This window comes from Heterodontus francisci, chromosome 18 (assembly GCF_036365525.1).
Source record: "Heterodontus francisci isolate sHetFra1 chromosome 18, sHetFra1.hap1, whole genome shotgun sequence".
In the NCBI taxonomy this organism is placed as follows: Eukaryota; Metazoa; Chordata; class Chondrichthyes; order Heterodontiformes; family Heterodontidae; genus Heterodontus; species Heterodontus francisci.
Window position 1 is genome coordinate 18,173,698 of NC_090388.1, and position 12,286 is coordinate 18,185,983.

A 12,286-nucleotide genomic window follows, 5' to 3' on the forward strand; every position below is an offset into this window, starting at 1 on the left:
TAATAGACTGTAACTTACGAGAAGCAAGCATAGTTTCCATAGGACCTGAATTTGAAACTATAATCAATGTGAAATATGTGAAATGTGAAAGCATTATTAAGTACATTCAAACTTTATCATTCTGCCACATTCCAATACTTGGGATACATTTTACAGTTTGAAACTGTGTGTAAATGACAAGCCGGAAAAATGACTCAAGTATTGTTAAATATTTCAATGACAGATATCAGAACATAAGAAATAGGAGCAGGAGTAGGCCATTCGGCCCCTCAAAACTGCCCTGTCATTCAATTAGATCATGGCTGATCTGCCCCAGACCTCAATTCCTCTTTCGTGCCAGCTCCTCATAGCCCTCAACCACCCCCCCGATATTTCAAAAATCTATCTACATCCTCTTTAAATACTTTCAGTGATCTAGCCTCCACAATTTTCTGGGGTAGAGAATTCCAGACATTCACTACCCTCTGACAGAAGAAATTCCTTCGCATTTCAGTTTTAATACAGCTAGAAGTAGTAGAGGTAGGCAATTTCAGGTAAATGGAAAGGGCTGTTTCTGTGCATCTTTTCCCTCCTTCTTTACTTAACTGTGTATGGCTGGAATGAAATAGCACAGGCAGCCAACTCTGGAAAAATACGCAACATCTTGACTTAACTGAGTAGAAAAGGGTTATTATTTCTTCCTGTTTTTCCAGCTTCCTTCCTCTACCTCCCTTTGTTCTCTGGACCTACTTTCTTTCCATCCCATCACTTCAGTATTTAATTCCCCTTATTTTATTTATTTACCTTCTTTTAGCTGGATTGTCCAGTATTGAGTTTCTTCGTAGTCCCCTCCCCCCTCAGTTTATATATACATCTATGCCAAGAATAAATATTTCTCTTACTGAAAACATTGCACAAACATAGCAGGTGTAGGTTGTAAACACTGCATTACATGTAACTTTCCAGAAGACTTCAGAATATATGATGCTTACCAGCCAGTGGTGGTCCCAGAAGGACAGGACAACACTCTACAATGGTGACGAGTCCCACTGCACTGGAGAACCTCTTGGCGCCAACTAGGTCCATTAGCGTTTCGAACAGAACAGCACTCACCATTCCAAAGGCGAAGCCGAAGAAGATGGTATAGACCACCAGGCCTTTAAAGTCGTTTGCCAATGGACACATGACGTGACAGAAGCCATTGTAGAAGACAGCAAAGCTAAAGAAATACTGGATATTTGGCCTCACCCATCTAGAATTTGCAAGAAGCCCCATGCTGGGTCTTGCAAACATATCTATAAAAGCTAGAATGGAAAGCAGGAACGCTGCGGAATACTCATCTATGCCCATGTGCTTGGCATAAGGAGCCAAAAAAACAATCGGGGCAAAGAAGCCAAAAAACATAATGACATTTCCTGACAAATAGATCAGAAATCCCCGATGTTTGAAGAGGCTGAGATCTAGATATTTATTAAATATTTCAAAGAAGCTTAATTTCTTCTTTTTCTGCAACAGACCATCCCCCACATCTCTGCTCTCATCTTTCTTTAAAGCATCATTTGTGACACTGCATTTTGTGGGTTGTAGCGGCCTCATCAAGGATCCCGCCACACAGCAGTTCAACAGTATTCCTCCTAGGATAAAGAAACTGCCTCTCCAACCGAAGACATTAACTAAGTACTGATTCAGAGGTGCCAAAGTACTAAGGAACACTGGGCTACCAGCCATAGCCAGGCCATTGGCGATGGGGCGCTTCTTGTAAAAGTACTTTCCAATGATAGTTAAGGCTGGTTGCAGGTTGAAAGCCAATCCTAGGCCTGAAAAAAATAAGGAGAACAATATATTTCTTAATATGTAAATTGGGAATAAAGATTAGTAAAATATATATGGATTAACCAAAAAGGATATGGGTTGGTATTGAAAATGCACACAGGTGTGAATGAGTTATAAAGCATGGGACATCAGAAATTGCTGTATTTATTCCATCAATCATCACATAATTCATATATGCCACATATCAGTTTATTTGTGATATTTTATTTCACATGTGCACTTCCAATATCATTTTGGTTTACTTTTGTAACTAAATTGTTAAACATTTATGATATATTGTACAGCTATGAAGACATTTCAATGCTGCATCTCTTTGACCAACATTACAATCCTCCCACAGTAACCCTCAATACATCAGGAAGAATTGTGCTGTCACTGCATATAACAGCTTTGGAAGAAGTATCAATTGCAGAATTCCACTACTGGTATCACATCATGCCTTGTCGCATTTTATTGCTTTTACCTCTACATTTAGAATTTTTTGGGTGAAATTTTGCCTTCCTCAAGTGAGTTTTGCAGAATTAAATGTTTTGTTTGTTTCCTGCACTCGGAGTCAGCACCAGATCAGGTACAGCATAGGGTAAGGTGAGGAATAAAGCTACATGTACACAGCCCCAACACACCCCAACCTCAGAATAGTGATGCTCCATTGCACCAATGTGACTTTTCTTCCTGCACTGTCCATCAGTCAGAATGACACTGTGACATTTTCATTCACAGCAAGGTACCTCTATGAACTAAAAATAGGCACTGCAGCATTTCTTGATGAGGAATGCTGGCCACCAAGGGAGCTGAATTTTACAATCACGCCGCTGAAATCTGCGGCGGGCGAAAACGATGGCAACCCATGGTCGCAGAGCCACTGCGATCCTAAGCGCGGTGGCTCATTTAAATAGCCGAGGCGGGCCTCCCCGCAGATCATGTGGAGGGGGTGGACTGTCCGTACTCAGCAACGGCGTCAGCTGCTTGTGCACAAGGCACTGACGCCATTTTTAAAGTGCTTTAAGCCCTGCCGTTAAATTTATATATTTGAAGCTAAAGTGAATGAAAAATAATTAAATACATTTATTTGGCCTCTCTCCCACCACCAATATCAATTAAATTAATTACTTGCCCTCTTCCCCACCAAAACACTAACCTTGTTCACCTGACCTTCCCCCCTCCAAAGTGCATAAAGTTTAACCTAAAACCCTTCCCACCATCCCCTACACCAATGATGTTACTTTGACCCAGTTCCCCGCACCCACAACTCCCCCCATACTGAGAAACTTACCTCCTCCCCCCTCCCCACAAGTGTTCCACCTCGTTTCCCCAGACAGGGATCTGAAGGCGTGGGAGTGCCGGCCAGCAGCAGGAAAGTCACAGTGGGTCAGAAGGCAGCAGCATAAGTATGATTAATACATTCATTTCCATTTATTTAAATATGTAAATGGGGGTCCCATCACCTAGTGGCGGGGGGGTGGTGGGAGGTGCGGGGGGGTGGTCGCCATGAGGCCTCGCCGCCGCCTGCTATATTGGGCCAGCCCTCCTGGCGTCGGGGTGCATGGCAGCCCTCTCCTGGAGCCATTTTCCAGCCACCCCTGCCACGAACCCTGACATCGGGGGTCTGTAAAATCCAGGCCAGGGAATCAGGGGATATAGGAGAGGGCAGGAAAGTAGAGTTGATATGGAAGTTTACATGGTTTTAATGAATGGTGTAGCAGGTTCAAGGGGCCACATGGCCTACACCTGCTCCTACTTATGTTCTTATGTTGATAAGTATAATGTTAAAATGAATTTCAGTACTTAGTTGTTTCATTAAATTATTCCTTCTTTTCCCTATTCAAATTCCACCTGCTAATTTAACTCTCTCCAACTGCACTATCCTTTACTTGGAAAAGTAGTCCCATTTAATCCATGCCTACTCCATATATGTCATCAATGAAGACTAGCCAACTTGCTAAGAGTTATAATTGAGTATTGAGAGAGGTATTCCAGCAGGCTTTCTTGCTCTCCCTCCCAGATATAACTTGAAGGCTGTCAAGTGTAATTATTAATAAAGACTGCAATTCATACTCAAGGGGCCTAGTCCAACCCTCCAGATTGCAAGTACCAATCTATCATCAATGCAGGCAAGTTGTGGAGGGAGTAACACACAATCAGAATACATAAGGCACATCTTCAGCTAATGTTGCTGGGCACAATACTCACCTCCAATGCAGCCTACACACATAAAAAGCCCGAGGATACTGTTGCAAAATGAAGCAGCTATCATTCCAATTGAACATAGCAGGCCTCCACCCATCATCACTGGACGGGATCCATACTTGTTTACCAAGATACTGCTTACAGGCCCTAATAGGAACAAAGAGAAAGGGAAAGGCTGTCATATTCCATTACAATATAAGTTACTTTGCTGTTCAAAGTCTGTACAAAGTATTCACAGTCTTGAAACCTCAAGAAAATGTAAAAACATACATCAAACCATATGTCTTGAATTAAAAGTCGTCACGCATGCTCAACTCAATAGCCACTGCATTGAACGGTCCAATTCCAAACTCATCTCATCTATTACGCACTGGCATACAAGATGCGTCAAGGAGGCTATGGAGATCTATCAACACCACACCATCGCCCAAGACAGTGGCCTGTTCATCAGTGATATCTGGCTACTCCTACTCAAGAAACACATCACCACCTGCTCTGCAACCAACATACCCCAACAGGAATAATAGTATGTATCGACTTACCACAAAACACAATAGCTGACCAATCAGCAGCAAGAACAACAGCATGTACCAACCTATCACGGAACATAATTAGCTGACCAATAGCAGAAAGAATGAGAACATGTAATGACCTTTCAGCAGTAAGATCCTGCCCACATTCCCATTCTCCACCAGAAATAAATCCATTGGGTTGAATTTTACCAGCCCCTCAACGTCAGGGTTCGTGGAGGGATGGCCTGTAAAATACTTGCATAAGCGACCCGCCACGATCCCCGACACCGACAAGACCCCATCACATTTTACCGGCAATGGTGAGGCCTCGGTGCTGCCCCCTTCCCCGACCCCCGCTCGACGGCGGGGCCTTCATTTACATATTAAATTCTAGAGACCTTGACCTCAATGGTGTTACGAAAGTGTTTCCTTTATTTATTTTTTTTGAGGACTTGTGTTAAAAATGAAAAGATTCCATGGATGTGTTTTTTTTTGCCAAGTTCACCAAAAGGACACTTGAGATGCTGTTTGAAAAACACCTGTGCTGGAAGTCATGTGCTTTGGGTTCAGTAAACAACAGAACCCTTGGTGACCTGGGGAAAAATGGTTACAGAGAAGTCACATGTCAAGATTTATGGAGGTCAGAAGGTTGACTCTCTGTTTGGGGGTTGGAAATTGTTTTCAGTGCAGTTGGGTGTGAACTGCTTGAAGACAGTTGGCATTTTCCTGCCAAGGGAAAAACCACCCAGCTCACATCATTCTCTACCTCTTTAAAGAAATCCTGCAAAGATCCAGTTTGGGAGAGCTAAAATCTCTGGTGTTGCATAGCTCCTGAGAAGTTGAAAAATATCCTGCGATTCAAGTGTGTGCTGAAGCCACATTTCTCCTGGAAAGCCTATTAGAATAATTCTCAACATCTCCAGAACGGACTGCTTCTGAAACAATCTCAGTGACTTATCTCCGTATACCCAGAGGCCAGACCAAAAAAAGGGACAACTGACTTCCTTCCATATCTTCTCTTTTTTAAGTCAAGAATTAGCAAGTATTTGGCCAAAGTAGTCTTTTTTTGTGTAATAGACTTCTGCAGAGGGAATTGCTGTATTTTTTCCAGTGTGTGTGTGAGTAAGGGAACTTTCATATTTCAATATGTGTGTTAATGCTTTGCTTCGTTACTGGTTAAGTATTGTTTCATAATAAACTGATAATTTTGTTGTTTAATAAAGAAACCTGGTTGGTATACTTTATTCTGGGATAAAAAAAAATAGAGATTATGATTGGCTGTACTGGTAACTAGATAAACATTTGAATAAATGTTGTGACTTGTGAAGAAGTAAAACTAGAAAAGACAGTGCACTCCTCCTGCCTCGAACGTATCAACGGGAACAAGGTGGTTAAGTACTGTGCGATCATATTTATCATATTTGACCCCGAGATGAGCTTTGAACTGCATATCCATGCCATCACGAAGACTGCCTATTTCCACCTCTGTAACATTGCCTGACTTTGACCCTGCCTCAGTTCATCTGCTGCTGATACCTCATTCATGCCTTCGTTATCTCTAGACTTGACAATTCCAATGCATTCCTGGCCACCTCCCACATTCTACCCTCCACAAACTTGAGGTTATCCAAAACTCTGCTAACTGTGCTCTTTCTCGCACCATGTCCCGTTCCTCTACCACCCCATTGCTCACTGACCTACATTGGCTCCTGGCCAAGCAATGTCTTAATTTTAAAATTCTCATCGTTGTTTTGAAATCCCTCCATAGCCTCACCCCTCCCTATCTCTGTAATCTCCTCCAGCCCCACAACCCTCTGAGATATTTACACTCCTCTAATTCTAGCCTCTTAAGCATCCACGATTTTAATTGCTCCACCATTGGCGGCCGTGCCTTCTGCTGCCTAGGACCAAAGCTCTGGAATTCCCTCCGATTCTCTACTTCTCTTTCTTTCTTTAAGACACTCCTTAAAACCTGCTGCTCTGACCAAGCATTTGGCCATCTGCCCTAATATCACCTTATGTGGCTCAGTGTCTAAGTTTGCTTTATACCCCTCCTGTGAAGCACCTTGGGATGTTTTATTACGCTAGCGGCGCTATATAAAAAAAACTGTTGTTGTTGCTGTTATTTTAATTGCATTACCACCCCGTTCCTGCCCAACAGGGTGGACAGAAAGGTGTTACTTTAGGGACCATTTTAAGTCCCAGGGAGAACGCTGGCTGAGACATGCAGACCACCTGGGACCTACAGTACACTGGAATAGGAGTAGGCCAATCAATCTACCAAACCTGTTCTGCCATTTAGTTACGTTATCGCTGATCTGTATCATCTCTATTTACCAGCCTATGCTTCGTATCGCTGGATACCATTACTCAAAGAAGTACAGAGCAAAATTGGATGGCCATAACCCTGGTGAGTTTAAGAAGAACTCTAGTACACAGATGAAGAAAATCCAGCTCTGAGTGTCAATTTATTTTGCAATCAGTAAGACTGGAAGCCATTTGTGCGCATTATAACGGTGTCAAGAACTTCCCTGTATCAGGACTGCAAAAAACATGGATTTAACACAACTGTGCAAACTGTGTGGCTGTTCAGGAAGGAGTGAGGTTGCCCTCCCCTTTCCAACGTTATGAATGAAAGTCAAATTCCATTATTTAAAAGTGAAATCTGGCAGCGTGATGACCTGCATACCATCACTGTCTCAGGAGTGTTCAATGCTGTCACTACATTCAAAACTAATGACTTATGCTGAGGCAATTCGAATACTAATGAACACAAAAGTCTTATTTTAGCTGATGTGTAGTAATACTTTCAAAAAGAAACATCTTTTTGATGACTAGACTATGACCATTCATCAACTGTATAACTGCTAGAATCTAGGCTTAAAATAGCTTTCCTCAGATTCTCTTTTTTGGGGGGATTCTTCTTCCCTTAAGTGAATTTAAAGCAGAAAAAAAGTTGCTCCAATTAAAGCCTCCCCATGTTCCCAGTCTGCTTCTTAGATGTAGAAGAATAGTAGGGGTATGTGATAGTGTATGAAACACTGGAGGGCCTTGGTGATGTCCTGTGAGATACTACACCTAGTAAAATGCAGCTGTATGATTGGGGCATGATGATGTAATCATACTGATGATTGCATCTTTTTTTATTCATTCTTGTCATGTGGGCATTGCTGGCAAGGCCAGCATTTACTGCCCATGAGAAGGTGGTGGTAGGCCTTCTTGAACCACTGAGCAGCAGTTTGATACAACTGAGAGGCTTGGTAGGCCCCCTCAAAGGGCAATTAACCACTCTGGTATGGGATAGGAGTCACATGCAGGCCACACAGGGCAATGACAGCCTAAATGGCATTAGTGAACCAGTTGGGTTTTTACGACAGTCCAACAGTTTCATGGTCACTTTTACTGATAACAGCTTCTAATTTCCAGATTTTTTAAAATGAATCTTCCATGGCAGGATTTGAACTCATTCTGTGGGTTATTCAGCTCACTCTATAAGTAGTCCAGTAATATAACCACAACACTACAATAGCCCAATTAAAAAAGGCTTAAGATCAATTCCAAACTAACAATTAAAGGAATAAATTGCACTGAATTGGCTGACAATACACCTGTAAATAAAGGGCAGAGTTCAATCACCAGTTTTTAAAGGTGTGCCCTGCATGAGTGTCACAATATTTACTAAACTGTCTGAACTTTGGATATATCAACTCTGATGTAGGGGACACAATCCAGTTATTTCTGAAATTTGCAGGATGCAGATCACTGGAATTTATGTCTTGATTACACCATAACAAAGCTGTTCATCTCATCTTCGCCTGACCTTGCAGCAAGTGGCTGGATGTAGAACTTCATCAGTTACATCTCAGGCACAATGCCTCAAGCTGACTGGAAGCTAACTGAATCTAAAGTGTTCCAGGCATCTTTCCATCCAATTAGGTCAGGTTGAAGGATCACACATTTGTTCAAAACCTCTTTTCCCAGAGTGGTTAAGAACGTGGAATTCGCTACCACATGGAGTAGCTGAGACAAATGCATAAATGCATTTAAGGGGAAACTAGATAAACACATGAGGGAGAAATGACTAGAATATTACACAGATCGGGTTATGAAGTAGGTGGGGGGAGGCTTGTGTGGAGCATTATCGCTGGCACAGACAAGTTTGGTTGAATGACCCAGTTTCCATGCTATGCATCCCATGTAATTTGATGTAATATGTAATTCTACATCACCTCTAGTATCCAATGTATGAATGTTTTGTCCAGACCAATAAAATAGGGGATCTCTTGTTGTTGGAAAAATGTACTCTAAAAATTGTCATTTTGAGTTAAAGTTCTAGTGATACCAGAGTTGGCTCCATGTAACTGCACATCTGATGAAAAGAAAGAATTTGCATTAATATAGTGCCTTTTACAACCTCAGGACATCCCTTTACAACCAATTAAGTACTTTTCAAGTGTGGCAACAATGTAGAAATGTGGCATGGAATTTGTGCACAGCAAGAAATAATTAACAGCAATATGATAATGAACAGGCAGTGTCCTACTCTCAACACTCCAACACTTAAGAAGCTCAACACCATCCAGGCCAAAGCAGCACACTTGATCGACACCCCATCACCCCCTTTAAACATACACCCCCTCCACCACGAGTGCATCTTGGCTGCAGTGTATACCAATTACAAGATACAGTGCAGCAACTCAGCAAGGCTCCTTTTAGAGCACCTTCCAAACCTATGACCACTACCAAATAGAACAGCAGTCTGCAATCTGCGGCTCTTTTACATCTCATTTTCAGCTCCCAACCTTTTCCAGTTTGATTGCACTAAGGTGAAAAAAAGCCTAAAAAAAAGTCAGGGAAAAGTAAGCTGTGTTTTTAGTGTGGGGATAAAAAGCTAATCATTATGCTGCACCAAAAAAATACAAGTGATTATTTTAATGATAAACATCAATGTGCTCTAAATAAACCTATTGTAGTGGTATAGCTACATGATGGTTATAGACAATGCCTTTGGTTTGAGGAACAGGTTTTATGGTTGCAACCATTATTGTTTCTAATATAGCTGAAACAATAAATTATTATGAATGTGCTATTAGAAGCTTTTTTACCATGAGAATAAATAGCCAAAAACATCATCTTAATTCTACATATATTAAGTTATAGTTTGTTTTAAAGACGACTTTACTGACAAAATTATAAAAAAACTTCAAAAAATGTGATAATTCAGAGTTAGGTCTATTTTAATGTTGATTTTTTCTATTGATACATAAATCTAACACGTATTTCATGCAAATTACACATTCTACCAGAAACACTTGACAATTTGACAAGTATTTGGCTTAGAAATTATGAAATTTTGTCTTGCGACCCCTGCTAGTTTTTATTTTTGGAAAATGTTTTTAAAAAGGCTCTTCAGGAAAAAAAGATTGCTGACCCCTGACCTGGAAGGACAAGGACAACAGGCACATGGGAACACCACCATCTGCAAATTCCCCTCCAAGTTACACACCATCCTGGCTTGGAACTATATTGCTGTTCCTTCACTGTCGCTGGGTGAAAATCCGATAGAACTGTACCGAGTACCTTCACCACATGGACTGGTTCAAGAAGGCAGCTCACCACCACCTTCTCAATGACAATCAGGGATGGGCAATAAATGCTGGCTTTGTCAATGACACTCACATCACATGAACTAATAAAAGCAATGATAATCTACTGTTGTTGGTTGAGGGTTAAAATATTGGCCGGGACACCAGGAACAACTCTCTCTTTCTTCTTTGAATAGTACCATGGGATCTTTCTCGATCACCTGAGAGGGCAGAAAGAGTCTCAGTTTAACATATCATCCGCAAGACGGTATCTCTGGCAATGCAGTGTTCCCTTAATACTGCATGTGAAGTGTCAGTGTAGATCATGTGCCGAGGTCTCTGGATTGGGACTTCAACCCATTAATTGCTGATTAGGGAATTATTCCTATCCTTGAAGAGAATTTTGATAGCGTAAATAGGGAGACTGTGTGGTGGATTCAACCCCCCCCCCCCACCCCCACCCGAGTGGGCATCGGGTGGTTGGCTGGTAGAATGTCCCAGATGGCTGACGGATATTCCCAGTCCATTAGGGTGACAGGGCCTCATTAAAATCAGGACGCTAATACTTCATACACAGGCGTACACTCCATGCACTTCAGTGCTAAAATGGCACTGTGGACCTAGTTATGTCATAACCCTACCCTCCCCCCTTTAAATATCCAAATTAGATGTTTGCCCTCTTTAGGTGACCATCTCAGCTGCCTATTTGGAAGACCGCAGCAAATGACTGCAGCAATGGGGCAATGAGTTTGTCCATGCCATTTTCAGGGTGCTACCGTATAAAATGCTTTACCACAGGGAGTGGTTGAGGCAGAGACTATTACATTCTTTAAGGGAAATATAGACAAATATTTGAAGCAGATGTGGAGCTATGAAGGAGAGAGCATGACAGTGAAATTAGTTTTGGATTGCTGGAGTAGACACAGGCACAATGGGCCAAATGGCTTCTTTCATGCTGATTCTTATTTCAATGAGTGAGAGGCAATCCGACAGAATTCTAATCCAAGCAAACTGAACTCCTTGACATTTACCGTTTTTAACAGTCAGCCGACTAAACAAGTCCAGCCCAGTGTCAATTTTCACCAAGATAGAACAGCACATTTTAGAGGGCTAATCATTTTTGTGTAAGTGATTCCTGTTATTTTCTATCAGATTAATTTATGAATGAATCAATTAACAAGGCTGGAAAACAAGGATTTGTAAATGAGCTACTGCAGAATTCCTGATCCCAGTGTAATCCTGATCTGAGAATCGCTTGCTTCTTCGCAATATTGACTGGAATTTTACGTTGGGCAGGAGGCCCCACCTACTGGCCGAAAAGTCAGGGCCGAGCTCAGGAGAGGAGCCATGCTGGGATTTTTCACTCCCCAGGCCCTTAATTGTCCTTGGGCGGGACTTCCTCCCCTTTGAGGCAGGAAGTCCCACCTAATGGAGCTGCTGGTCAACCAGTGGTCTGGCAGCTTAGTCCCAGCAGCACCACTGGGAGCGGTGGCCACTGCTGGGACTGCACCCAGCCAATGGCAGTAAAAGGGACGACGGCCCCGGAAAGAAGGTAAGTTGTCAGAGCCTCGCCGGGGACAATTGGTCGGGTTCCGGTGAGGCAAGGGGGGGTTGGTTAGGAAGAGGGGGGCGTTTGTGTGGTGGGGGTGGATGGGCCGTGGAGGGGGCCCTCCATGGGGCACAGTGTGCCCGATCAGGAGGGCGCCTCCCCCCCATCGCACAGCTCACAATAGGGCCACCAGATTTTACCTCGCAGAGTTCTGGGGGCCTTTGCCATCTGGCTGTCACAGATAAAATACCAGCAATATCTCCCTTCCTAACAGCACTGTGGATGTACTTACCTCACATGGACTGTAGTGGTTCAAGAAGGCAGCTCACCACCACCTTCTCCAGAACAATTAGGGATGGGCAATAAATGCTGGCCTAGCCAGCAACGCCCACATTCCATGAATGAATAATATTTTTAAAAAGCAGCGGTAGGAGGAGGCCCTTAAGTTGCCAATTAACTGCAACTGAAGGGCCTTGATTGGCCTGAGGTGGGTGGGCCATTTCCCGCCATCATTGCCCCGCGTAAAATTGCAGCGGGAGCGGGAATGCATTGGGAATGGCACCCCCCACCTCCCACTCACTTTTACAGCCCCACCAGCTCGCTCCAGTGGGGGACCGCATAATTCCAGCCTATGTTTCATA

The 12,286-nt window shown here is 42.8% G+C and overlaps 1 protein-coding gene across 3 annotated transcripts in view; it reads right to left on the minus strand.

Annotated features, from left to right (window-relative positions):
* The window catches only part of LOC137379480 (monocarboxylate transporter 2-like), a 237,364-nt gene that overhangs the window by 112,018 nt on the left and 113,060 nt on the right, over positions 1 to 12,286 (minus strand). For all 3 annotated transcript variants that reach the window (XM_068050369.1, XM_068050367.1, XM_068050368.1), the window contains exons 3-4: positions 4,003 to 4,146; positions 972 to 1,796 (exon numbers count right to left, since the gene is read on the minus strand). In XM_068050369.1, coding sequence (XP_067906470.1) covers positions 972 to 1,796; positions 4,003 to 4,146 — 969 coding nt within the window. The remainder of the gene's footprint in view (positions 1 to 971; positions 1,797 to 4,002; positions 4,147 to 12,286) is intronic.